At 40.1% G+C, this 26,170-nt stretch overlaps 2 protein-coding genes and 1 long non-coding RNA gene across 5 annotated transcripts; 2 read left to right on the top strand and 1 right to left on the bottom strand.

Moving 5' to 3' along the window:
- Window positions 1–10,231: 10,231 nt before the first annotated feature.
- Window positions 10,232–13,353, top strand: LOC126610686 (peroxisomal (S)-2-hydroxyacid oxidase GLO4-like). Of its 2 annotated transcripts, XM_050278793.1 has the most exons (12): window positions 10,232–10,380; window positions 10,730–10,877; window positions 10,955–11,079; window positions 11,175–11,221; window positions 11,308–11,385; window positions 11,525–11,649; window positions 11,817–11,874; window positions 11,988–12,050; window positions 12,187–12,256; window positions 12,519–12,619; window positions 12,708–12,812; window positions 12,905–13,353. In XM_050278793.1, the coding sequence occupies exons 2-12, from the start codon at window positions 10,735–10,737 to the stop codon at window positions 13,082–13,084; spliced, it is 1,095 nt and encodes a 364-aa protein (XP_050134750.1). In that variant the 5' UTR covers window positions 10,232–10,380; window positions 10,730–10,734; the 3' UTR covers window positions 13,085–13,353. The 2 variants fall into 2 exon arrangements, with proteins under 2 accessions (XP_050134750.1, XP_050134751.1); XM_050278794.1 differs by lacking the exon at window positions 10,730–10,877 and having other exon boundaries at window positions 10,244–10,380.
- Window positions 13,354–13,994: 641 nt separating this feature from the next.
- On the top strand, window positions 13,995–14,876 carry LOC126610697 (uncharacterized). The gene is made up of 3 exons (XR_007618608.1): window positions 13,995–14,112; window positions 14,194–14,480; window positions 14,566–14,876. It is a non-coding gene; the product is annotated as an uncharacterized LOC126610697 (long non-coding RNA).
- A 169-nt stretch (window positions 14,877–15,045) lies between these two features.
- Window positions 15,046–22,630, bottom strand: LOC126610680 (protein PHYTOCHROME-DEPENDENT LATE-FLOWERING-like). 2 transcript variants are annotated; one of them, XM_050278784.1, is made up of 12 exons: window positions 22,175–22,630; window positions 21,300–21,363; window positions 21,160–21,224; window positions 20,977–21,060; window positions 20,455–20,535; window positions 20,149–20,310; window positions 19,963–20,061; window positions 18,489–19,879; window positions 17,867–18,093; window positions 17,572–17,717; window positions 16,989–17,027; window positions 15,046–16,907 (listed from the first exon to the last, which is right to left on the bottom strand). In XM_050278784.1, exons 1-12 carry the CDS (start codon window positions 22,316–22,318, stop codon window positions 15,402–15,404), a joined length of 4,008 nt encoding a protein of 1,335 aa, XP_050134741.1. In that variant the 5' UTR covers window positions 22,319–22,630; the 3' UTR covers window positions 15,046–15,401. The 2 variants fall into 2 exon arrangements, with proteins under 2 accessions (XP_050134741.1, XP_050134742.1); XM_050278785.1 differs by lacking the exon at window positions 21,160–21,224.
- Window positions 22,631–26,170: the final 3,540 nt, after the last annotated feature.

Here is a 26,170-nt window from a genome sequence, read left to right as displayed (position 1 = left end):
CTTACTGACTAACATTATTTGTGGCGTTTTAAGAGAAGGGTCCGTCAGTTCCTATCGACAGGAGCGCATTTGTTCGGTGTATTCTGTCAATCGGTCTTACTGTTTATGATTCTTGCACTACAAGATCTACGAGATCAATGCATTCCGTTGTGTAATAGCGATTTTAGTTGCCACTTTTCACTGGTCAGCCATGGGTAAATGAGCTTGCACAAAACTGGTAAGTGCTTTGGTGACGACTCGAATCGTGTCGAACCATAAATTGCTACAAACCAATCAAACTTGATGCAGAAAACCAATTTGTAAGACCAAATCAGCTCAGACGGCTCTATTGCTCCACGAAGGGGTGGGGTGTTGTAGCTCGGTTAAAAGCATTCACCCGTGCACACAATGCCTTGAGTATAATTTCTCGCTCCTCCAGTATCACTTGAATTAACAAAGAAAAGTAAGAAAACCTCGTTCACAATCAACAAACTTTTACTAAAAGTAAATAAATTACAAGGATTTTATTTTTAATAAAAATGGTATAACAGTCGGAAACACACATCTACCTTCACATTAGTGGATTTTGGCCAATATCTTGTAAAATTATATGGGATGATGGATTTTTTGACTAAATGAGATAGAGATACAACTTTCATGTCCAGCTTCTCCTTGTTTGGTCCAACAAACACATTCATGTATTGCTCATCATATTCAGTATATGCATATATCAGAAAAAGAAAATGCATTGAAAATATTCAATGAAAACGTAAAATTTGCTTGTAAACGACTAGAGATGCATACCACACTTTCGTTTGGATTTTCGAGATTGATGTTCGGATGGATACATCCCGTCTGCATAGCCTACATTCACCTCTCCCAGACCCTGCGTAAAGCGGGAGCCTTGTGCACTGGGTACGACCTTTTTAATCTCCTCTTTAAATCTTTTTTGCAAGCCAAAAAAAACAAGTTGTACTTTTTTTTTGTATTCATCAATTGTCGTCCATGATAATTGAACTCGTGACCTTGTCCAACAAAGTGGAGACTCACTAAATTAAAACTTGATTGTTCCAACAGCCTCCACAGCACCTGAGGCTCCCAAAAGGTGATCAATCATGGATTTTGTGGAGTTCACTCTAAGCTGCAATAATCAGATCATAGTTTTTCAGCATAGAGTCATCTCATAATTTAAGTGACTGGGAAGACGTTTTTGTTTACCTCCGGATTCTTCCCAAGACAGCGGATTAGAGTGCAATATTCTTTCAGATCACCCGTCGGTGTTGATGTAGCATATGCGTTTATGTAGTTTACATCTTCTCTGCTGACACCAGACTGAGCCAAGAGCAACTACTGTCCCTGATTTTTTATACATAAAGCGAAGGTTGATGAGCACACCATCAAGACATTTTCGACAACATATCAATACAATACGGATGCACGTCCTTTCTCACCTCCTGCACGGATAAACTCTGGTGGTTGAAATATATGCTATCAGGATGAACCGCAGTCATGTGATATGCATAACCAGTGAAGCTTCCACCTAGAAATTCCATGTAGATTCCATCCACCATAAAGCATCATGTCCTGAAAATTTTAACAGGTTTTGATGAGAGCATTTGGCTAATTGACCCAAAGTGAAAATTATGTCTTATCTGATTAAGAGTTGGTGAAAACTTACGGTTTCACCTCGCGAAATATGATATGCAGCATTCAGTCTACAAACGTTACTTGTGGCACTATCGCATTATCACAACCACCGGGGCAAAAGCAGATGTGCCAACATTATGCTCAGGGTCGATGTTACTATGGAGACAAATGCAAGTTTTCTCATGAAATGAAAGTGAGGGAAGAGAAGTGGCTCAGTAGCAAAGGAATTTTGGGTTATCATGGAGACAGCGGCAAATTTTCCAATAAAACGAGAGAAAATTACAGGGGAACAGGTGGCCTCGCGCAAAGGCGGTTCTGGATAAACGTAGTGATTGAATGAACATGAGAAATCTAGCTCAACTAGTACAATTTTGTTGAAATTATTTTGTTTCTCTATGACTGGTGATCAACGTTTTTGACGAAAGCTCAGTAGTTTCCGAGATACGTGGTTCCCCATGTTTTTTATCTGCACTTGAAGCAGCTCTTTTACTTGTTATACTAACCGTGAAGTCTCCCGTTGAAGCTTTTAGTTGTGCACCATAAGCATCAAAATATCCCAAGTGATTCTACTGCCTACTGCAACAACTCAAAGTCTGCTTGCTGGAGCTGCTGCACCTAATAACAACTCAAACCTCTCTATTGCTCAAGTCCATTAACGGTCTGTCGAGTAGGAATCACTTCTGCTCGTAAGCGTTTTTGCTGCAGGTAATTTTGCTACGAGTACAAAAATTTTGTGCAAAAGATTTTTTTTTTTTTTCTTCTATTAAACATTGTAACTCCGCCGTGTAAGTTTATCTTACATTGCCGGTCCCAAGCCCGGATAAAGGAGGAGGGGGAGGGCGTCAGGTAGTCGACAGCCGGCACTCCATGATCACGTCGAATCCTTATGAATATGAATCCAGAACGAAATCGCGCTAAAGTTAGGGCGTCACCCGTAAGTGGCGCGCTGTGTGGCCTGAGCACAGTGATAAGTGAGCAAGGGTCGCTGTATCTCCATCGGCACCCGGATACAGTGTTAAATGAGCAAGGGGGCTATAGAAACTTCTTTTCGAACGACTCCACTCAAAGTTGTTTGGGAGCATATGCTCCTATCAACTTTACACGGGACACACAAAAGAAGTACTTTGATCCTATTAGACGGGGAAGAGTGAAGAAGCTAGGACAGAAGGGTAGAGTTCAAGAGAGCAAAATGCGTTTAGGAACGTGGAATATAGGAACCTTGACGGGAAAATCTATGGAAGTAGTAGAAGTTATGGTGAGGAGAAGGATAAATATTATGTGCCTACAAGAAACTAAGTGGGTTGGTCGTAAGGCAAAGGATCTAGAAAACTCAGGGTTTAAACTATGGTATTCGGGCACAAATAGAACGAGAAACGGTGTTGGCATCATCGTGGACAAGACCTTGACACAAGATGTTGTAGATGTCAAGAGGGTAGGAGACAGAATCATGGCAATCAAGATTGTAATAGGACAAGAACTTATCAATGTGATTAGTGCGTACGCACCTCAAGTAGGGTTGGATACGAGTTCGAATGAGAAATTTTGGGAAGACCTTGGAGACTTGGTGCAAGGAATTGCTCAGACGGAGAAGTTATTTATAGGAGGAGATTTAAATGGACACGTGGGCAGGGAGACAGGCAACTATGGAGGTTTTCATGGTGGCCATGGTTTTGGGGAGAGAAACGAGGATGGGGAAGCTATCTTGGATTTTGCAATGACATATGATCTCTTCTTAGCCAACACCTTCTTTAAGAAGAGAGAAGAACATGTGATCACCTACAAGAGTGGGTCGTCAAAAACACAAATAGATTTTCTTCTAATGAGGAAAGAGGATCGTATAACTTGTAAGGATTGCAAAGTTATACCAGGAGAGAGCGTGACTAATCAACATCGCTTGTTGGTGATGGATGTACATATCAAAAGAGTGAGAAAAAAGAACAAGACTTGGAAGTGCCCAAGGACTAGATGGTGGAATCTAAAAGAAGAAAAACAAGTCATTTTCAAAGAGAAAGTAATCACCCAGTGTGTGTGGGATAGAGAGGGGGAAGCTAACTAAATGTGGGATTCCATGGCTAGTTGTATCCGAAAAGTAGCAAAAGAGGTATTAGGAGAGTCCAAGGGCTTTGCCCCACACCAAAAGGAATCTTGGTGGTGGAATGAGGAGGTACAAGCAAAGGTGAAGGCTAAGAAGGAATGTTGTAAAGCCTTATACAAGGATAGGACCGATGAAAATGGTGAAAGGTATAGAAAGGCGAAGCAAGAGGCGAAGAAAGCTGTGAGAGAAGCTAAGTTAGCGGCTTATGACGATATGTATAAGCGACTAGATACCAAAGAAGGAGAGTTGGATATCTATAAACTAGCTAGAGTAAGGGAAAAGAAGACAAAGGACCTAAACCAAGTGAGGTGCATCAAGGATGAAGATGGAAAGGTTATTGCTACAGAGAACGCGGTTAAAGACAGATGGAAAGGTTATTTTCATAATCTTTTCAATGAAGGACATGAAAGGAGTGCTTCTTTAGGGGAGTTGAGTAACTCAGAAGAGTGTAGAAACTACTCTTTTTATCGTAGAATCCGGAAGGAAGAAGTGGGTGTAGCTTTGAAGAAGATGAAGCTTAGAAAAGCAATAGGCCCAGACGATATACCAATCGAAGTGTGGAAAGTTTTGGGAGAGACAGGTATAACATGGCTCACTGACCTTTTCAATAGGATTTTGAAAACGAAGAAGATGCCGAATGAGTGGCGAATGAGCACTTTGGTGCCTATCTACAAGAATAAGGGCGATGTACAAAATTGCATGAACTATAGGGGAATTAAGCTAATGAGTCATACAATGAAGCTCTGGGAGAGAGTCATTGAGCATAGATTGAGGCAAGAGACACGAGTTTCGGACAACCAATTCGGGTTCATGCCAGGGCGCTCAACCATGGAGGCAATCTATCTCTTACGAAGATTGATGGAAAGATATAGAGATGGGAAAAAGGATTTACACATGGTCTTTATAGATTTGGAAAAAGCGTATGATAGGGTCCCAAGAGACATTCTTTGGAGGATTTTAGAGAAGAAAGGAGTACGAGTAGCATATATCCAAGCTATACAGGATATGTATGAAGGAGCAAAGACTGCCGTAAGAACTCATGAAGGACAAACCGAAAGCTTTCCCATAACTGTAGGATTACATCAAGGCTCATCCTTAAGTCCTTACCTTTTTGCGTTGGTAATGGATGAGTTAACAGGACATATTCAAGGTGATATTCCTTGGTGTATGCTTTTCGCAGACGATATAGTGTTGATAGATGAAACTCAGGAAGGGGTAAATGCAAAGCTTAACCTTTGGAGAGAAGTGTTGGAATCTAAAGGTCTTCGCCTAAGCCGATCAAAGACAGAATATATGGAGTGCAAGTTCAGTGCAAATGGAGGCCAAAACGAGTTAGGGGTGAGGATCGGAGATCAAGAAATACCAAAGAGCGACCGTTTTCGTTACCTAGGATCTATCTTGCAAAAGAACGGAGAATTAGATGGAGATCTCAACCATAGAATACAAGCTGGATGGATGAAGTGGAAGAGTGCATCTGGCGTGTTGTGTGACCGCCGTATGCCACTGAAGCTCAAGGGAAAATTTTATAGGACGGCAATAAGGCCGGCGATGCTGTATGGCACAGAATGTTGGGCGGTGAAGCATCAACACGTACACAAAATGGGTGTAGCGGAGATGAGGATGCTTCGTTGGATGTGTGGGCACACGAGAAAGGATAAGATTAGGAATGAGGATATCCGGGGTAAAGTAGGAGTAGCCGAAATTGAAGGAAAGATGAGAGAAAATCGGTTACGGTGGTTTGGACATGTGCAAAGAAGGCCTACTGACGCTCCGATTAGAAGATGCGACTATGGGACAGAGGTTCAGGGCCGAAGGGGCAGAGGAAGACCTAGGAAAACTTTGGAAGAGACCCTAAGAAAAGACTTAGAGTACTTGGATCTAACGGAGGACATGACACAGGACAGAACACAATGGCGTTCTAAGATTCATATAGCCGATCCCACTCAGTGACTTGGATTTTCCAAGTCTCCAACCGAGAAGTTTTCCTCACTCGAGAAATTAAGGGAACACTACCTCAACCTATATGCTCCACTCACAAAGCTTCAACATACAAGCTTCAACAAAAGAAAATTCAAAGAACTTAGCGAAGAAGGCTTTGGTGTATTTAACACAATACGTTGAAATGAAGGAAAGCTTATTTATTGATATTCCCGATAAGTTACAAATATGTACATATACTTGAGTCAAAATAAACAAACAAGAGGGAGCCTTCACAAAGGTTGCTTAGGAGAAGTCTCAGCAGTCGGTAGAGCCCCAGAAAGAGAAGGCATCGGAGGGGGATCATTCGGAGCCTCAGTACTGGACAAAACCCTAGAAGGAGGAGGCATCAGAGATTGATCATTTGGAGCCTCATTACGCGGTACAGCCCCAAAAGGCGAAGGCAATAAATGCCTTTGGAACAAACCCACAAATCTCTGATGATCAAGTAAAACCTGACCATCAGATTCCTTCATCTGGTCAAGCTTCCTCTTCATGTTTGTAGCATAGTCATGCGCGAGCCGGTGCAACTGTTTATTCTCATGCTTGAGCCCTCTAATCTCCTGTTTGAGACTCATCACTTCAGCCGCCAATGATTCAACTTGGCGGGTTCGAGCAAATAGGCGTTGGGCCATATTAGACACAGAACCTGCACATTGAACACTGAGAGCCAGAGAATCCTTAACAGACAACTCATCAGACCGTTTGGAAAGTAGTCTGTTATCTTTGGGAGTGAGAAGGTTCCTGGCCACTACCGCAGCGGTCATATCATTCTTCATCACGGAATCCCCAACGGTAAGAGGACCAGTAGGGGAGACGAAGGATGGGCGCCATATGTTGTCTGGAGAAGGCGGGGCTGCCTCTTCAACAAGGTTCAAGTCAAAACGACGGTCGGAGGGGCCAGACATTTTCAAAGGTGTTGAAGAGAGAAGAGGTCGGAAAAATCAAGATCTTAGAAGTGCAAGAATGGAGCTTCTACTGGTGGATATTCAAGTGTGCTTTGGAACTTAATGTCAGCCCCTATAAAAATCTGCACTCGACGAAGCTTCAGAAATCGAAGAGGCGCCTGCTCAGAAATCGAAGAGGCGTTTGCTTTCTCAAAAGCTGGGCTGCTCAGAGACCACGAGGGTCGATCTCAGAAATCGAAGAGGTGTTTGCTTTCTCAAAAGCTGGGATGCTCAAAGACCACAAAGGCCGATCTCAGAAATCGAAGAGGCTTGCTTTCTCAAAAGCTGGGCTGCTCAGAGACCACGAGGGCCGATTTCAGAAATCGAAGAGGCACCTACTTTTCCAGCCTTGTCAGCACCTGTCACACGCACACTCAGCTTTGCGGAAATTATGGGCATTCTGTTGAAGATTTCTGGCGAAGTAGAAAGCACATGAATCGTACTGTTCAATCACCCACTTCCCACACGCAACAGTAGCTCATGGGTACCACAGATAACTTTGCCAAAGTTCTCTGACAAAGTTGAGACACGTGAAGCTTGCAGCTCCCACTACATCGCTCTGACCAAGAAGGGTAAAAGAATTGCAAAGAAACAACACTAACAAAGTTTAGACACATAAATTTTGAAGGTCTAGCTACCATATTATTACCCACAAGGGTAAAGGAACAGTACCACTGCTGGATAATTGGAAAGTCCCGGTGTGTCAACCTCTGTGCTTCGTGGCAAGGTAGACTAGCAAACATGCCCAACCTTTACTCACATTCGAGAAAACACTCCTAACAAGATTGCTTGCTCCAAAATCGAAGAGGCACCGCCCTCCGAATCTCGAGAGCCAGACTCCCAATATGATTACTTTCTCAAAAATCGAAGAGAGGGTAAAGGAACAGTACCACTGCTGGATAATTGGAAAGTCCCTGTGTGTCAACCTTTGTGCTTCGTGGCAAGGTAGACTAGCAAACATGCCCAACCTTTACTCACATTCGAGAAAACACTCCCAACAAGATTGCTTGCTCCAAAATCGATGAGGCACCGCCCTCCGAATCTCGAGAGCCAGACTCCCAACATGATTACTTTCTCAAAATCGAAGAGAGGGTAAAGGAACAGTACCACTGCTGGATAATTGGAAAGTCCCTGTGTGTCAACCTCTGTGCTTCGTGGCAAGGTAGACTAGCAAACATGCCCAACCTTTACTCACATTCGAGAAAACACTCCCAACAAGATTGCTTGCTCCAAAATCGAAGAGGCACGGCCCTCCGAATCTCGAGAGCCAGACTCCCAACATGATTACTTTCTCAAAAATTGAAGAGACACCACTCTCCGAATCTCGAGAGCCAGACCCCCAGCAGGATTGCTTTCTCAAAAATCGAAGAGGCATCGTTCTCCGAATCTCGAGAGCCAGACCCCCGACAGGTCTGTAATCTTCACACGCAACATCAGCTTTCCAGATACCACAAACCACTTTTTCAAAGTGCTCTGACAGAGTTAAAACATGTGAAGCTGGCAGCTCCCACTACCGTGCTATAACCAAGCAGGGTAAAGGAATAGCATTATTACTTGATGTTAGGAAGACTCATATATATGTCGACTTCCATCCCTAACGGACAGGCAGACCTGCAAAAATGCTCAACCCTTTCTCTTATCTGAGAGGGCACTCCCAACAAAGCCTTTCGAAATATTCAGCTTTCTTTCCCCCCGATAATACCTCTGTAAACAAGCTATAGTAGAGCAAGAATATCTCATATCATCAGGGTTAAAAGCAAGAGTATCCCATATCATGCTTTTTCCCTGTCTTTTCCTTTGGCCTTGTTCTTACCTGCAAGACAATGAGAAAGAGAGCAATCAGTCAGCACTTGGAATCAAGCTTCCAGCCAGGAACTGACTGCCTGGAACCCCTTACCTGATTACTTACCTGGCATTGCTCTCGAGTACTCATCTTCAACATCTTATGCTTCCAGGGAAGATACCGCATCTGCCTGAGGAACAGATAGGGCAAGTGACAAGGATACAAGGAAGCATGTGGAGACAAGCGTAACAGCACACGTGCCGATACATCCACTACTCTATCAAAAGCAAAAGTATCCCATATCAGCAGGGTCGAACGTACTCTAGATTTGATGGACTTGTTTTGACCCTCAAATTCTTCAGTCGGCCTTATACTCTGGAGGAAACCAGAAAACCCTCCAGCCCAGTTCAAGAATAAGCCTGTGGAAAGTTACTTCTTCAAAAGCAAAAGTATCCCATATCATCTCTCCTCATTTTTCTTCTCTTTATCCTTCATGCTGCCTGCAAGATAGGGAGAATGTGAACAATCAGCCGGAGCTCTGATTGCTTACCTTGTCTGTCACCTCTTTCAGCAGATCCCCCAGCTCGGCGACTTGGGGGACTCCTACTACATGGTTTGTATCTCGCTTGACCAAGCATGAAACTACAAGTAAGCTTCAAGTGAAATTGATACATTACCTTGTGCATCTCCACCAGTTACAGATACCACCCCTGGATGGAGGAAGAGTACTTCCAGAGAAGATGCCACATCTACCTATGAGACAGATAAGGCAAGTCAAGACGATACCACACTCCGGTACTTAGAAGTTTCGTGGCTACGAGATCATTCTCCCACAATATTTCCTAATGTCATTTGTACTAAATCATTCACTTGTACTCACTCAAGGAGAGCTTGAACCTATGTACTTGTGTAAACCCTTCACAATTAATGAGAACTCCTCTATTCCGTGGACGTAGCCAATCTGGGTGAACCACGTACATCTTGTGTTTGCTTTCCTATCTCTATCCATTTATATACTTATCCACACTAATGACCGGAGCAATCTAGCGAAGATCACAAAAAGTGACCGTTTTCGCTACCTAGGATCTATCTTGCAAGAGAACGGAGAATTAGATGGAGATCTCAACCATAGAATACAAGCTGGATGGATGAAGTGTAAGAGTGCATCCGGCGTGTTGTGTGACCGTCGTAGGCCACTGAAGCTCAAGGAAAATTTTATAGGACGGCAATAAGGCCAGCGATGTTGTATGGCACAGAATGTTGGGCGGTGAAGCATCAACGTACACAAAATGGGTGTAGCGGAGATGAGGATGCTTCGTGGGATGTATGGGCACACGAGAAAGGATAAGATTGGGAATTAGGATATCCGAGGTAAAGTAGGAGTAGACAAAATTGAAGGAAATATGAGAGAAAATCGGTTCCGGTGGTTTGGACATGTGCAAAGAAGGTCTACTGACGCTCCGGTTCGAAAATGTGACTACGGGACAGAGGTTCGGGGCCGAAGGAGTAGAGGAAGACCTAGGAAAACTTTGGAAGAGACTCTAAGAAAAGACTTGAGTACTTGGATCTAACGGAGGACATGACACAAATGAGCGCAATGGCGTTCTAGGATTCATATAGCCGACCCCACTTAGTGGGAAAAGGCTTTGTTGTTGTTGTTCTTCTATTAAACATTGTCGTAAGCGCTTTTAATTATTATAATAAAAATAAAAATAAATAAAAACCTAAGTACTGCCAAAGCTCCAAGCCAAATTTCTGGGCCCCACATATATCATGAGTAATAATATTCCCAGAAACGGACAAAAACATCAAATAAAAATATAGATCAATTTTTCACTCAGTCCCAAGCGCAGAACTACTCAATCGAGCACGATTCTCCATTTCTCTCATCCAAAATTCAACAAAGAACTTGGTCAGCGACAAATTAGGGTTTTGCAAGTTTCAACTCACAGGTAAGTCTGTAGCTCTTTTGTTTTTTGTTTTTTTTTTTAGTGGACGGATCATCATGCTTTCTTTTTCTAATGGATTTGAAGCAACTCCCTTAATTGTTTTAGTGCTACTTGTGAAATTTCATGTTGTTCTGCAAATATTTTTCAAATTTCAGGCAGGAAAATATAAAATTCATGAGTTTATGAATTTGAGATTGTATTGCCATCATATTCATATGTTTCATCAAACTTTGAGATTCCAAGTGATTATACAGTATCATCTAGGATAGATTGCCAGTGATTATACGGTCTGATCTAGGATAGATTGCTCGAAAACTCGAAAGCTAGGAGTGGTTAATGTTTATGTTTTCAGGATAAATGGCATCCGAACCCGTCAATGTGAATGAGTACCAAGAATTGGCTAGGCAAGCCCTTCCGAAAATGTACTATGATTACTACACTGGGGGAGCTGAGGACCAGCACACACTAAAAGAGAACGTTGAAGCATTTCGCAGAATCACGTAAATGTTTAATTCTACTGCTGAATGCTCCAACATATGGTGTAATTACATGAGTGAGTCCTGTGTCTTTGTTCCAGGTTGCGGCCTAGAATTCTTGTCGATGTTAGCAGAGTAGATATGTCAACCACCGTATTGGGTTACAAAATCTCAGCACCTATAATGCTTGCTCCTACTGCCATGCATCAATTGGCCCACCCCGAAGGTCTAAAATCTGAATAGTCTTCCAAGATTTCTCCGCTGAGATTGGTTTAAGTCTATAAGACGCTAATTTTTACCTGCTCTTTATATTCAATGTAGGAGAGGTTGCAACTGCTAGAGCAGCAGCTGCGTGTAACACCATAATGGTATCCGTATAAGTTATGACATGCATTGCAACTGCTAAAGCAGCATGCGTTGTTTGGTATTTGAGTTGTGGTATTTTTCTTTGTAGATTTTGTCCTACATGTCCACCTGCACTGTGGAGGAGGTTGCTTCGAGCTGCAATGCTGTTCGGTTCTTTCAAATATATGTATTTACCCTCTCTTGAGTTCATTTTAATTTTCCAAGTCAATTTTTTCTTGACAGCAATATTCCCTCTTACTTCCAGTTTTCAACTCTTGTCCTGCCTAAGAGGGCTCAACCTATCAAATGTACCCTTGTTCGAACAGGTTTACAAAAGACGAGATATCTCAGCTCAGATGGTTCGCAGAGCTGAAAAAAATGGATACAAGGCTATTGTCCTAACCGCTGATACTCCCAGACTTGGTCGAAGAGAGGCAGACATAAAGAATAAGTTAATCTCATCCCCTATTTTTCTGTGGTTGTTTCTCCATGTTTTGCAATTTGTTCTTTGAAGTATAATAGGAAAGAAACTCTTCTGTGTAACATCATGTCGAATGTTGTTTTGTTAACTGTATAGTACTCCTCTTGATTGAAGCATGACTGTGATAACTGCCACAGAATGGTAGCGCCTCAGTTGAGGAATTTCGAAGGCCTTATATCAACTGAAGTAGACAGTGTGAGTGGAATAGTTTATTTCTGAAAACTTTAGTCCAAATGTGCAATGTTTGTCAGCTGTATAATCCAAGTGAAAGGTTCGTTTTATCCATACACATGACACTTTCTCTGCAGGATGAAGGGTCAAACTTGGAAGCTTATGCTAAAGGGACCTTTGATGCTTCTCTGTGCTGGGAGGTGTAACTCAGTAGACTCGTCTGATTGCGTTTTCATATGCTTGTAGACAATCTGTTAGAGATCTTTTTATTTCCCAGCGTGCTAGGTGGTTTCTTAATTCTTGAATGCTTAGTTATCGCATTGATCGTGTGTGCAGGACATAGGGTGGCTGAAATCTATTACAAACTTGCCAATTCTAATCAAGGGGGTTCTCACTCATGAAGATGGTAACATATCAACTGATAAAGGCTTCATATCTTGAGATCTTCTAATCTTACTATGTGTAAATATTATACTCATAAACGGAAATCAATTTGGCAACAGGTCTAGAAAATGCTAACTTCTCCAGGAATTTAAAGCAAAATTCTTGAACATTTAGTAAAATCTGCAGCAAAATTCTCAAGTTCTGTGTTACAGCCAAGTCATAATATTCAGCGTTGAGATACATTGGACTGTCTGATTCTGAATGGTGGTTGTTTTACATTTCAGCAAGAAAGGCTATGGAGGTAGGTGTTGCTGGGATTGTTGTCTCCAACCATGGAGCGCGTCAACTCGATTATACTCCTGCCACTATTTCTGTCCTGGAAGAGGTGCTACTCTCTCTCACTTCATCACTTTTACTGGTGTAACTTGTGAGACACAAAAACGGCATAACATTTATATCCACAATGTATTCAGGTGGTTCATGCTGTTGGAGGAAAAATTCCTGTTCTTTTTGATGGAGGAATACGGCGAGGAACAGATGTGTTCAAGGCGCTGGCCCTCGGTGCACAAGCTGTCCTTGTAAGAATCATATCCACAACACTGCATATTTGAACCCCTAAACTACTTGTACTATTTGTGTGGCCTTTCTTATTGATACAATGTTGCTGCAGGTTGGAAGGCCCGTTGTCTATGGCCTAGCAGCAAACGGAAAACAGGGAGTTAAGAGGGTGATCGAAATGTTGAAGGATGAGTTTGAGCTCACAATGGCCCTTTCTGGCTGTCCTCGTATTAGGGATATTACCAGGAGCCATGTCAGAACAGAAAGTGATAAACTCCATTCGATGCTCTAATTTATTTAAGTGATGTGATTTCGCACATCTCTTTCTCCCCGCAACACTCTCTGTATTTTCCGGTCTCTGGATTGAATAAATTAGAGGAGAACCACGGACATAAACAAACAGAGGTGCGCAAAAGGAGAAGGAATCATTTTTCTATTGTAAAAACATCAATTAAGATAATATTCTGCAGAGACGTGGATGGAACTGTAGATTCTAAAACTAGCTGTTGTAATCCAACTTTTTTAAAGACGAGACTCGTAGCTTCTACTCGATTTTCTTCAGCTTTGGTCTCATTTGTTTATGTGATTGATTGCTTTAGGGTAGTAGAATCATCATTTCAGCTTAGTCTTTTGGTTTCTGGTCTCATATTGGTTAATCGCTTCGATTTTAGATTTCAAGTCTCATATCGTGGGCAACCAAAGCTCTAAGGAGCACTATATGCCTAAATAATCAATCATGTCAATAAATGAGATCAATCTAATTAGAAGAAAAATTGAATATAATCGGGGTAAATTTTTTTCAATTTAAGCCATGATGTCATGCATAATAGAGCATTTTGGTCAATTTTCTATCTAAGTTGATTTCACCATTCATTGCATCTCAACAGTCATTATCTTTGGATGTAGCCAAAAAATAAAAAATAAAAAAAGACAATCTACCTTACATAATGGCATGATATCATTTCACATACAAACGCCATAATCCAAATTGTTTATTCTTCTATAGATGATCTTTAGAGTGATAAAGAAAGTCATTAATTCCGAATATAATGTTTATACAGTACGATGATGTTAAGCGTCATATAAAGAGGAATGACTCTTTACACGAGAAATTTTATCCTTAAAATATCAAGAGGGGCCCAATTGATATAATTTTTCTAGTGTTTAAGACGGCTAGATTGCTCGAAACCCGAAAGCTGGTTTCTTTCGTCTTGAATGCCTAGTTATTGCAGTGATTGATCGAGTATGCAGGACACAGGATGGCTGAAATCTGTCACAAACATGCCAATCCTAATCAAGGGGGTTCTTACTCGTGAAGTGGTAAGATCAACTGACTCTTTAAGTCGACGTGCGTCCAGATTAGCCCTTCTGATCAATGTCTGTCGTTTTACCATATTTCAGCAAGAACGGCCGTGGAAGTAGGAGTTGCTGGGGTGGTTGTCTCGAACCATGGAGGCCGCCAACTCGATAACACTCCTTCCAATATTTCTGTCCTGGAAGAGGTGCAATCTGTCTGCTGCTACTTCATCATTTCTTTTTATCCTGTGACGAATTCAATTGGAAAGTTGTATGATAAAGTGTTCAGGTGGTTCGTGCTGTTGTAGGAAAAGTTCCTCTTCTTTTCGATGGAGGAGTACACCGAGGGACAGACGTTCAAGGAGTTAGCTCTCGGTGCACAAGCTGTTCTTGTAAGAATCATATCCACCACCACTTTAACTCTTAAAACTTGGTCTATTTTGGTTGTGCCTGGACTTGTTCTCAATGTCGGTGCAGGTTGGAAGGCCGAGTGAGGCGGCGGGTGATCGAAATGCTGAAGGATGAGTTTGAGCTGATATTGGCCCTTTCTGGCTGTCTAGTGTCAAGGATATTACCAGGAGCCATGTGAGAACACAAGAGTGAACATAAACTCCACTCCATGCTTCAGTTATCTAACTTTTGGGGCAAAATGCAAATTTTAAACTAGCCATTGTAATTCAAGTTGTTTTCTCACGAGAAGGGTGATTCGAACTTGGTGCAAGAAATTGAAATGATTTTTTGCACAGGTGATCTTTGATGATAATAAAAATTTTGAGTGGTTAAGATTATGATGTCTGTACAATAAAAATACGTTAATGTTAAGTGGAAGAAGTAGTAGGTTCTCTCATGGAAAGGACACAAGTATACGCACACGACCTGCCTTCTCCATTGGATATTGAAATAAACAAGGAAATAATTTGGCCACAAAAAAAAAAAAAAAAAAATAATAATTGAAAATACTTTCACAATCAATCTTCACTTATAAACATTAACCATTCCCCAAGAATTTACACTAGGATGGATCTCATTTCTCAGCCCCTTCTAGCATAAATCATTACACTCCAGTAGATATATATATATATATATATATATATATATATATATATATATATATATATATTCACCTTTTTACCCTGGAAAAAAGGGTGATATCATGTACTAAGTCTAAGCTAATACTTCTTCTGCCAAAATTTATGTAAATGTTACTGTGTTAAAATGACTAATAATTCTACATGTCAGACTTAACTGTGGGATTTGAGGGGGAGGCTGAACTATTTCCTCCCCAGAACACCCCCAAAGATCTGATAGTTTTGCTACGGGTTACCCACGGAGTTACTCTTATTCATACCTTGAAGGTCCATAGGAGAATTTGCCATACTACCAACTGAGCCGTGCGTTTGAGAGCTTAGCTGTGGGCTCGCGGGACAAGCCTCTGGATTACCAGCACTCATGGTATGCATTGCCCCTGAGCTCAGCTGTGGACTCATTGGAGTTCTTTGGCTCATTTGCTGTGGGCTAGCCTCCTGCTGCTGCTGCTGCTGCTGGCTTTGGTGGGTCAGTTGTGAAATTCCCGAGGGAGAGCCCACCTGCTGTGGCGGAACAACAGCCTGTAGTGGTGAAGTCGTTTCTTGCTGCTGCTGTTGCAATTGCTGCTGTTGCAATTGCTGCTGCTGCAATTGCTGTTGCTGTAACTGCTGCTGCATTTGTTGTTGCTGAAATTGTTGCTGCTGCTGCGGGTTCATGTACATATTTGTCCCTGCCATCCCCGCCGTCAGCTTTGGTGGACCCATAGGCCCCATTCCTGGCCTGTGTTGCATTGCACTCATATTGCCTCGATTCAGAGTCTGACCCAACATTGCGAAACCAGCAGATCCAGGATGCATCTGTCTGCCTCCCGGCAGCCCAACTGTGCCCGACTGAGGACTGCCTGACATGCCCCCTCGGTTCGGTTGCATCCTCAATTTTGATGCCATGAGAGCTTGTGTTAATCTTCCAGTTTGAAATTGCTGGGTTAAATTGCTAATATTTGAACCCTGGGTTAAATTCATTGGATTCTGACCCACATTGCCCATTCCGGAAATGGGCGTCATGGGCGCAGATCCCATTCCCCTTGCAGCTCCCATGCCCACCGTGTTTCCAACACCAGAAAGTCCAACCATGTTATTGCCTAAGCTTCCCATAGCTGTTCCAAGTCCCATCATCATTTTTCTCTGCATCTGCGGACTCTGTTGCTGTTGTTGCTGTAATAGGTGATATTGCAGGGTGGTAAGCTTATTATTCGCCATGGGTAACTGCATGTTGGAATTCTTCCCAAACTGTGAAAGCGAATTTGCTGCCAGCATCATTGATCTCTGGAGCTGGGGATTCTGTTGTTGAATCAAAGAGTGTTGGCTTTGCTGCTGCTGCTGTGGAGGTGGTGGTTGGTGTTGCTGTTGCTGCTGTAGTTGTTGGTGCTGCTGGTGTTGTTGCTGCTGCTGCTGGAATGATGGTTGTGACTCGATCTGTTGTTGGCGTTGAGGCATCGAATTCACTGTCATGAGCCCTTGAGACATCTGTAAGGCCTGAGGGTTTCCAGGGGGCAGCATCCTTGTGCTTGGTAGAAGATTCTGGGATGAAGTTAAGGATGAATTATTGCCACTAATTGACTTTGCAACCTCATTGGACGGCTGGCCTGAAACTGACTCTGCATATTGTTGCATCTCAGTTGCGGAGTTGCTACGGGGGAGCCCAGAAGCATTTGGTTGAATGCTTGGGGCAATAGTCATGCGGGTTGGCTTTGGTTGGATGTGATTCTCTGAATCATAACCATCCTTTACCATCTGAAAAAGAATATAACATAAATCACAAACGAAGTGTGTAATTTAAACTCTTAGTTAACTTCAAGAACATTTAAAACATACCAGTGAACAGAACTGTGCTGCAAGCAAATCCGCTGTGTGCTGTTGTAGAATAAGTATAGATATAAACGTCAGTACAACAGAAAACACAATGAATGATATACAGTGAAGGTTATCCCGACTTAGATCCAGTCAAGCTCTTTTACAGAAACAAAGTTACGATTGACTCTTCTAAAAATTGTGTAATACGTTACGATCAACCATATGATAACAAATTATTGTGAATGCCACCAAGCTCCATAAAGCAGAATATTTTAGGACAAATATCATACAAACATTGTGCAACCAATGGCAGAATATGGAGAATATACATGCAGGAAAATTCCACGAGCCAACAGCATGATTTGAAGGGGCAAAAGGAAGTCTGGAACAGGGATGTGAAAATGATAACAAATAAAGAGCAAAAATGCTAAAAATATCAAACCACAAAAGACAAGTATTTCTGTAAATTTATATTTTGAGAAAATAAATCTTCAGTAAGATGGGATGACAAAATAATTTGTTGATAGCCTCAACTAATTCTGGTAATGCTGTGTTCAAACAATCACCTCAGACAGCAAAGTGTAGCTTGTAGAATAACACTTACAGTATTGGGCAATGTAGGAAGATGTTCCTCGGCAGACAGAAAATCACCATCATCTACTTCGCCGTAGTACATTGCTACAGTACCATCATTTGGTCTCTCTGACATGATCAACCTAGTTCGCTGCTTGGGAAGATAAACAACATTTCCTGCAGAGTCAAAAGTAGATTTTTGAATCATAAGCAAGACAGAAATTCTACTAGATATATAAGTTTGTAACCAAACTGAAACATCTGGCCCAGATTTGAATAAATATATTAAAACAAAAGGCATAACTGATTGATAGGATATACTGCACCTTGAACAATATGCTCTTCCTTCACAAAATTCAAAATTCTAATTTTGCAGATATTCATGCTTCCACCAACAAGTGACTTCGACAAAGGTCTCTCACATGAATCATCTTTGAAATCCTCATTATTGGAACCATTTGACAGGCAGGCTCGCAGATGTTGATCTGGGAATGCATTTGGCTTCTTGACGGGGTGGTCATCAACCTTATTCTTTCTTTTGTTGAGATGATACCTAAAACAACACCCAGTTGAAAATAATTAAACTGTTATTGCTATATAATTAACTAGCCGTCTTTCACCACCAAAGAAGATAAGATCTAAGAAATTTGTCTGGAATTTTTGCAAGTTAGAAAAACTATGTGAAGGGAAAGTAAACAAAAACTGGGAGAGAAAATCATGTAGCCAGACTTTAGAATCTACCATTATCTCCTTGAGTCGAAACTATTTCCTGATAAATGCTTACACAATTAAGGAACACACACATTTAAAAAATTTCAACTTTCTATCCGCCTGTAGGTCAGGGAGAGGGAAAATAAAGTGCCGGTGATATAGTGCAAATAAATCACATAAATTCAAAACTAGTACCATTATTAACATATAATCAAAAGGTAAAAAGTTGGGTTATACCTCATGGTCACCGCTTCAATTTTTGAGAATTTTTCAAGCATGGTTTGATCAGCGGAAGATGGAGTTCCAACAGAAGGACTGCCTGCATTTAGTGGAACACTTATATTACTAACACTGGCAGGAGATCCAACACCAGTCATTGCTGAGGTCTTAGGGAGCGAATTTGTTTTCCGTTTAGCAGCAGCTTGAGACTGGTGTTGCCGTTGCATAGACTCATTAGCACTGGAAGTCAAACATGAGGCTGCAATAGTAGGAACTGAGGTCATTAATGCCTTCTCTTTCTGTGATGCCCCTACAGCAGAAGTTACTGCAGCTGCTCCAAAGTGGGGTCCTACGGAACCAGTAGAAAACTCCCCCGACTTTGATGATAATGGGGATTGAACCAAAGCCCCAGAAGAAAACCGAGGACTTTGAGATGATTTTCTTTTTGGGAATTGGTCATCCTTTCTTGCATCTTTCTCCATATTCTGACCAAGATTACTCCAGGATGGCTGAGAAAAATTAGATCTCATGAATGCATGCTGTGGTAATCTTTGGTGAAGCCTCGATGGATCGAGATGGCTTGTGTCTCCTTCCATGATCTGCATATCGTTCTTAATCCCACCGAGCTCTGACCCATCTATCTTACCTGTCTCCAACGGCTCTTCCTTGGCACCAAATCTCATGTTTGGCTGTCCTACAGCAAATGGCATTGTCCCAGGGTCCTGACTCATTGCCCCGTCAAACATCTGCTGGGAAAACTTCTGAATGCCTGTATTTGAAAACTGAATTCCTTTAGCCATTGCTTGCTGCTGCAAATAGTTATTCTTCCAGTTCATATCTGATCCATGGAAGCTATCCATATGTGGCCCTATTTGCTGATGTTGCATTCCATCGTGGCCAACTGGTGTGGGCCTTTGTCTCTTATTAAAACTAGATAAGGGTGACATTTGTCCATCCGGATGCTCTCTCTTTCCATGAAGAGGGACATTACCGTTCACATTGTCAGTATACGAGATCATCATGTCTTGCCCAACTGGGGAAGGTGATGCATTGACAACACTTCCTGATCCAGGGTCCTGCACACTTCTTGGGGTTCCAACACCCATTTGATACCTCAATTGGTTGGGTACTAAATGTGGTGCTGGAACAGAAGCATCAGTCATAAAACTCTTGGATCTTAGGGCCAACAAGTTATTTGTACTCATATTTTGAACGGTCAAATTTTCATGGGCATGCTGTGGCATCATATTGCCTGGAAGGGTTCCAGAATCTCCCAACCTACAGTTAGAGCTTTCTGGAACTCCATCAATGTAAACTTTCTTCCCATGTGTCTTGCTATTAGATGTGACAGTAACTTCTGGCATCTCTCTCAACCTCTTTCTCCGGATTCCAGTCAATGCCAAATCGAGCTGCAAACACAAAATTTTGATATGATTAAAATGCATCAGTTCATCCAGGTGAAGTACATCAAACAAACCTAAAACGTAATTACCTTTGTGGGAACTGGATTCTTACAGAGCCTGTCCAACTTGGGAGTTGGATCTAAATAAAGTTGTGGCTGCAAAGCTTTCAATATTCGGGACTCCATTTCCTGCAATTTGAAGTGAATATTGACATCACAACTTGAACATATAACAGAAAACTATTTGGAAAGAATGGGAGACATCAATTTACTAACCATCAGGTCACCATAAGCCCAAGAATTATCTGAGATCAGTGGGATATCCTTCACTACATTTTCCAATGACATTTTAAGGCATACTTTATTTACAATAACGGATCCATGGGTAGGGGTACTACCGGGCCCTTGTTCAAAAGCACATTTGCGATAATCACGAATCTGCAAGAAATCGCATGTACCAATTTTAAAACACGGAGTATAACCAAATAATGTAAAATTTGTAACTGTTGTCGTATTCACATTTCGAAATACTTTTTCATTGGAATATTTGACTGTACTATCTTAACAAACAAGATAACTCACCTCACACACAAGTGTTCCATCGACATACTTGCAAGGTATATCATCTAGAATATCTCCAGGCAACCGGCCAGATTCAATTGCCTTTAAATATGTTTGCAAATAAAAAAGGAACAAAATCTTAGCATAAAAAAAGCTGCAGAGCAAGAAATCCCAGATATTAATTTTGATGCAGATGACAAGGTGTTGTAGGTGACATGAAGTGTCTTCTAAACTATTTAAATCAACAAAATGATGAAGCGCCTTTTGAAAAATAACCATGATTTCTCCTTTTTCCTTTTTGATTTTACACACTCATTGCATGTAATGCATGCTCGTCAATGGGTCAAGTCCATTATTATAAGTCAGTTTTCTGGAGTTAACTGAATCAGCAAAAACTTTATATTGAAATTTTAAATGGAAGAGTTTTATGCCATACTATATTGCATGCAACCATTGATCTTCCAAACAAAAATTGCAACATTCTAACCATAACTGGAGACTCGAAAGAAATAAGGGGGGAAATTCAAATGACTAGACATTTACCGAAAAAAGAGTTTCTGACGTCCTATCATATGGGTGTAACAACTTTGGAACATCTTGATGTGTAGCTTGATGCACAGTGTCATTCTGAAAATTTATAAATACAGAAGACCTTAAGAATAAGAAACAAGATTTAAAAGAGCCATGTTTCCTTCTCATCCAAAATTATATTTCTCTTCAACAAACCTCTGATGGTTTTGCAAAAGAATATCCATCTGGGAAGAGATTCAAAATGAAGGAAACTTCGTTTTCTGTCATAACAAAGGGAAGAAAAATCAAGATAAAACTAAGGGTAATCCCCAACCCCCTAAAAAATTGTGACAAACCTGCAGATACAAGAAGCCCTTCAGAAGACATTGATGGACCAGAAACCCCGGCCCCACTCTCACCCTGTACATACCATAAGTGAATCCAATTAGTCCAAAAAACAAAAATAGACCGCAAACAGTACATCAAACCCTCTACTCATTCTCCTTATCCAGGGGTTCTCAATCAAACTACAATTAAAGCCTTCCGCTTACATATTCCATTTCAGAATAAGTAAAAAATAATGCTCAATTCTGTTTCAGTTGGAAGAAACAGGAAAATAATAAAGATTCTGTTCTGTATCTTCTTTCCTGCACCTTTTAAGTCCGTTCAAGAGCAGCAAAAGAACAGTTCCATAACCCTTGGGGAATTAAAAATTAACGGATACGGATTTAGCTTCAAAATTGAGAAATCATAATATGACCCAAATATTCAATTCGAGGAGCTGCATCAGAAACTTCTAATTTCAACAATTACTTAAAAGTACCCATTTTGAAAACAAAGTGCTGGATCTAAACATTTTAATTTCAACATCCATTTTCCACCCAAATATTATTAACATTCAGCAGAATTGACCCAAATATTCAAATTCAGGCTCAGTAAAAAGCCTGGACACACTTTCTGAGCAAAACCCAAATGCCGAAAGATCGAAAATAGCTGCAAACCTTTATATCAATTATTTCCTTGTATATTTTAAGCAACCAAAAACAGCCCAAGCAATCACACAAGTTAACCCTCCGCTTAATTATAATAATTAATTCACTTCAATTATCAGTCTTCAAACTTAATTTGCTTACTATCAGAGATTCAATTACTTTTTCTCACATTGCCACTCATTTTCCCACATTTTCTCAGCAACCAAACAGCGAGAAATTCACCAATCTCAAAACTTTACCTCGAGCATTCTGGGGACAGCTCGGGAGCTGCTGTCATTGGTAGTCTCGGACACGTCATCGCCGCCAACGTCGGCCTCGCACTGCAGAGGCGGCTTCGGACGGAACCTAGTACCGGTCTTGGAAACCTTAAACGAAACACCCATGACTGGGTCGGGAATCTATAGCCTTGAATTTCTCAGAATTTCAACCCGGGGGTCGTTATTGGGATGCAGGAGAGCTCGGATCATGGGAAATTAATTGGAGAACGATAAATTTTACAAACAAAAAAATTGGGCAGAGGAACAAAAACCCTAATTGAAATCTGTGCGTCTGTAATTTAGTTAGTGTTGAATTTGACAGAAAATAGGGCAGAGGAAGAGAGACAGGAGGGGAGTTGTGGAAGTCGTTGTACAAAGTTAGTGTTTTTACTGCTGTTATTGTTGTCTGATTTGATTTTTATTAGGATTTGGGAGGAAGATGAAAAACCTCTCATTGGCTGCGCTGCCAAGCCAAAGTGCCGGTAAGGTTTTGGTCTGGTATTGCTGTGTTTTGAAAAAAAAAAAAAAAAACTGTTTTTATTGTGTTGTGAGAGTAAGTAATTGTGAAATAAAAATAGTCTTATTATGAGAAATTATCCCATCGTCATTTTTTCACTCTTCTTAAAAAATTTAAAACTAATCATACTTCTTAATAAAAAAAAACAAAAAATAAAATAAAATTATTCACACACAAAGAGTGCGTGCTCATCGGCTAGTCTCTATAAATACAAGACACTAAGCAACGTAGAAAGCCCATTCAATTCAACAAACAACTCAAACGCTTTATGTGAAAACCCTCGTTCTACATGAAACCCTTCTTACACTACTAAGACAAACACTAACTATCCTAACCCTGAACACCATTACTTTTGCTTGTTTGGTTACCTATCTAAGACTTGGCGGGCGAAGAGTTACTCATTCTTTTGCCTAAAGAGGTCATCTCATTAACTTCTCGGTGAAGCGACGTGTTCGACATAGTGAAAGTCAAGTCAGTTATTGAACTTCACGATGATCTAGTAAACTTGTTTTCAAGTTCTAAAACCCAAGGTCGAGTTGTATTCCTTTCTCGGGTGTAATCCTCCAGATGCATAAATCAGCAGCTCATTGGGCCAGGGCCGGTCCTGAGAATTTAGGGGCCCTAGGCGAGGCTTCGAAGTGAGGCCCTAAAATTCTTTGATCTCCGGTTCTTTGTATATTGATTTGTATAAAAAAGAATTCGCTAAATATATAAAAGGTTCTATTTTCACATCAAATATTATTAAAAATTAATATCAAAAGAAAATAAATATACAAACATTATTTAAACATTACACGATTCACATTTTTAGATACAAATGTACTAATGTTTGTAGTCAAGAGAAGAACAATAAAACTTGATGATTAATAGAGTAAATAACAATAAAACTTGATTGAGGAGTATAATTAATTCAACGCCAATTGTTTCTCTTGTGTTTTTTTTCTTCTAAAATCAACATTACACTAACGAATTGAATATTAAAATAATTCATTGAATAAAAAGTTATTGAAAAGAAAAATATAAAATTCAAAGTTTTGATTACCTTAAAGTTCAATCTTTAAGACCATACGATAGTTGGTTTAAACATTCGATAGAAATGGAGAGAATGGGAAGTTGGTTTAGACATTCAATATAAATAGAGAGAATGAGAAGTTGAAAGAAAAATGATTGCAAAGAGACTTGAGTTTTATAACTTTATATGCATTTGGACAGATGGATTGACAGTAAATTTGAAAAACAAGAAAAATCTAGTGACTGAAAGGCAGCTTCGTATTTCGAACTCAACACCCTAAAGAAAAATGAAGCCAACATTTTCCACTGCACTAACAAATGAATTATGATGTTTTTTTTTTACTTTTTTGTATTTATATGTTAATTATAGAATATAAATTTTTTTAGGGCTCTTCCGAAGTGGAGGTTCTAGGCAGGCGACTACATGGACTACCCTCAGGGCCGGCCTGCGCTAAGGGATAAATCAACAGCTCATTTGTCACCACCACCATACTTTTTCCACATTCACAAAAATGATGTAGTACCAGTTTGGTATAGTTGAAATTAAAAAAAAAAAAACAACTATGAAAAATGGTTGGGGTGTAAAATGTGTTTTTTAAATGTAAAAATAAATGCTTCTTTCCAAAGTTCCAACCAAAATAAGCAGAAAAATGGAAGCAGGATTTGCTGCTTCTCAAAACTTTTTGTTTCTTTTCAAAGTAGGCAGATGAATAGTAGAGTTTAATGAAACTTTCTTAAACCCAATTATACCCTCTACGTTTCTCCTTCTCGTTTCCCTCATCGTATCAGATCTTTGACTCCGATTGTTTGAGAGCACAAGGTCCCTCAGCGAGTCGAGTCCGGCTTCGACGAGGAATTCAAGGCCGCCGACGATTCTGTTATTGGGGAGGATGATCTTTTGGAGATTTCGGCTTTACGGGAACTGTTCCAGGGACGAAATGCTTGCGATCCAGAGGTACTAAAGGTTTTGGAACTTCACCGGAAGCCTCGATGGTGTTGGCGACAGGGGTGAGAATCTGCTTTAAGTACGTTGAGTCCGATATAGGTGACCTTTAGGTTGCCGTCGTTCTTCGGCTTTAGATCCCGGTAGTAGATGCCACAACTGTGGTAAGGGCTGGGTTGGAATTTTAGGGTTGCCAGTGGTGCACAAGAATCGGGAGATGTAGAAGAATCAGAAGATAAATGAGGGAGATGGAAGATAAAACTATAAATTAAAGATAAAACGAGGGAGATGGAAGCTAAAATTATAAATAAATAAAATAAAATAAAGATAAATGATGAAGATTGAAGATTGAAGATTGAAGATGAAATTATAAATTAAAAAAATTGAAAAAATTATTATATCACATTTAACATTATACATTTTTAGTCATTTAACATAATCATAAGAGTTTTACATAAAAGTTTACCGAACATTTGAACATTGTTTTTTTTTTGTTGTCAAAAGTACTTTTATTGTAAATTTTTTTTTTTTACAATAAAAATTTATCAAACAATGAAACTGCTTTATTTTACAATTGATTATTTTTAGGGCATAAAACAGTTTTTTTTTTAAAGTACAACAATATCAAACTAGTCCGTAGTTAGCTCATAATTACTCGGTCTGCATGCCGCTTAGACATTGTATTTTTAGGATCAACATAAACTTTAGAGAATGCCAAACATTTAAACAAAATATAAGAGTTTCTTCAATATTGGATTAAGATTTCAAATCTCTCTTATTTTTTCAATATTTATGAAAACATCGACCATATTGAAGAAACTTGGAACATTGGTGCGAAGTGGTGGTAGTACTGTCTATTTTGTGTTTAATTTGTTTGCATTTTGGATTAAGCAAAACACTGCCGTTATAGTAACCTTTTTATCTCATACCAATTGATAACTCCTTAACCTTGAGTCTTTTTTCCTTAACCAAAAAAATATTTATTTAGTAAAAATAGTTTCTACTTTATTATTATTTTAACGCAGTTATCACTTTTTTCCTACAGTATTTTTTTTCTTTTACGCACCACTAATTACTTTTATCTTCGAATACCCATTTAATTTTTTCAATTCAATGTCGAAATCAAGAGGTTTTAGTCGTATTGTTGTTGAAGGTGACTCGAAGCTGGTGATTGAGTCTATTCGTGGCTCTTATAAGTTATAACCCCTAGAGGCTAAAGTCCATTCTGGATGATGTTCATTGGCTTGATGGGTATTTTGAAAACATCTGTTGGAGACAAGCTGTCTGGCGAATGCTGTAACTAGTGCTAGGCTTTTCATGTTTGCGATAGAACTTTGCCTTTGGCCGCTCGTTAGGCTTTTCTCTTTGATTGTACTCAAACGGGTTGTCCTATGGATTTTTCTCTTTAATGAATTTCTTTTCTATCAAAAATAAAATAAAATAAAATGCCTGTGAAAATCATTTATCGAAAAACTAAGAACAGTAGCAATAATAATATGTTTAGAAA

This window comes from Malus sylvestris, chromosome 17 (assembly GCF_916048215.2).
Source record: "Malus sylvestris chromosome 17, drMalSylv7.2, whole genome shotgun sequence".
NCBI lineage: Eukaryota > Viridiplantae > Streptophyta > Magnoliopsida > Rosales > Rosaceae > Malus > Malus sylvestris.
This window is presented reverse-complemented; position numbering and strand designations above follow the sequence as displayed.

What these genes read in the sequence shown, in the direction of transcription:
- LOC126610686 (XM_050278793.1), top strand. Translation starts at nt 10,735, where the DNA reads ATGGCATCCGAACCCGTCAATGTGAATGAGTACCAAGAATTGGCTAGG. An exon ending in CTGCGTGTAACACCATAATG is followed by an intron (nt 11,222 to 11,307) that starts GTATCCGTATAA and finishes TTTTCTTTGTAG; the next exon opens with ATTTTGTCCTACATGTCCAC. An exon ending in TCGGTGCACAAGCTGTCCTT is followed by an intron (nt 12,813 to 12,904) that starts GTAAGAATCATA and finishes ATGTTGCTGCAG; the next exon opens with GTTGGAAGGCCCGTTGTCTA.
- LOC126610680 (XM_050278784.1), bottom strand. Translation starts at nt 22,318, where the DNA reads ATGGGTGTTTCGTTTAAGGTTTCCAAGACCGGTACTAGGTTCCGTCCG. An exon ending in AGGGCTTCTTGTATCTGCAG is followed by an intron (nt 21,225 to 21,299) that starts GTTTGTCACAAT and finishes TTGTTATGACAG; the next exon opens with AAAACGAAGTTTCCTTCATT. An exon ending in TTCCTACATTGCCCAATACT is followed by an intron (nt 17,028 to 17,571) that starts GTAAGTGTTATT and finishes ATTCTACAACAG; the next exon opens with CACACAGCGGATTTGCTTGC.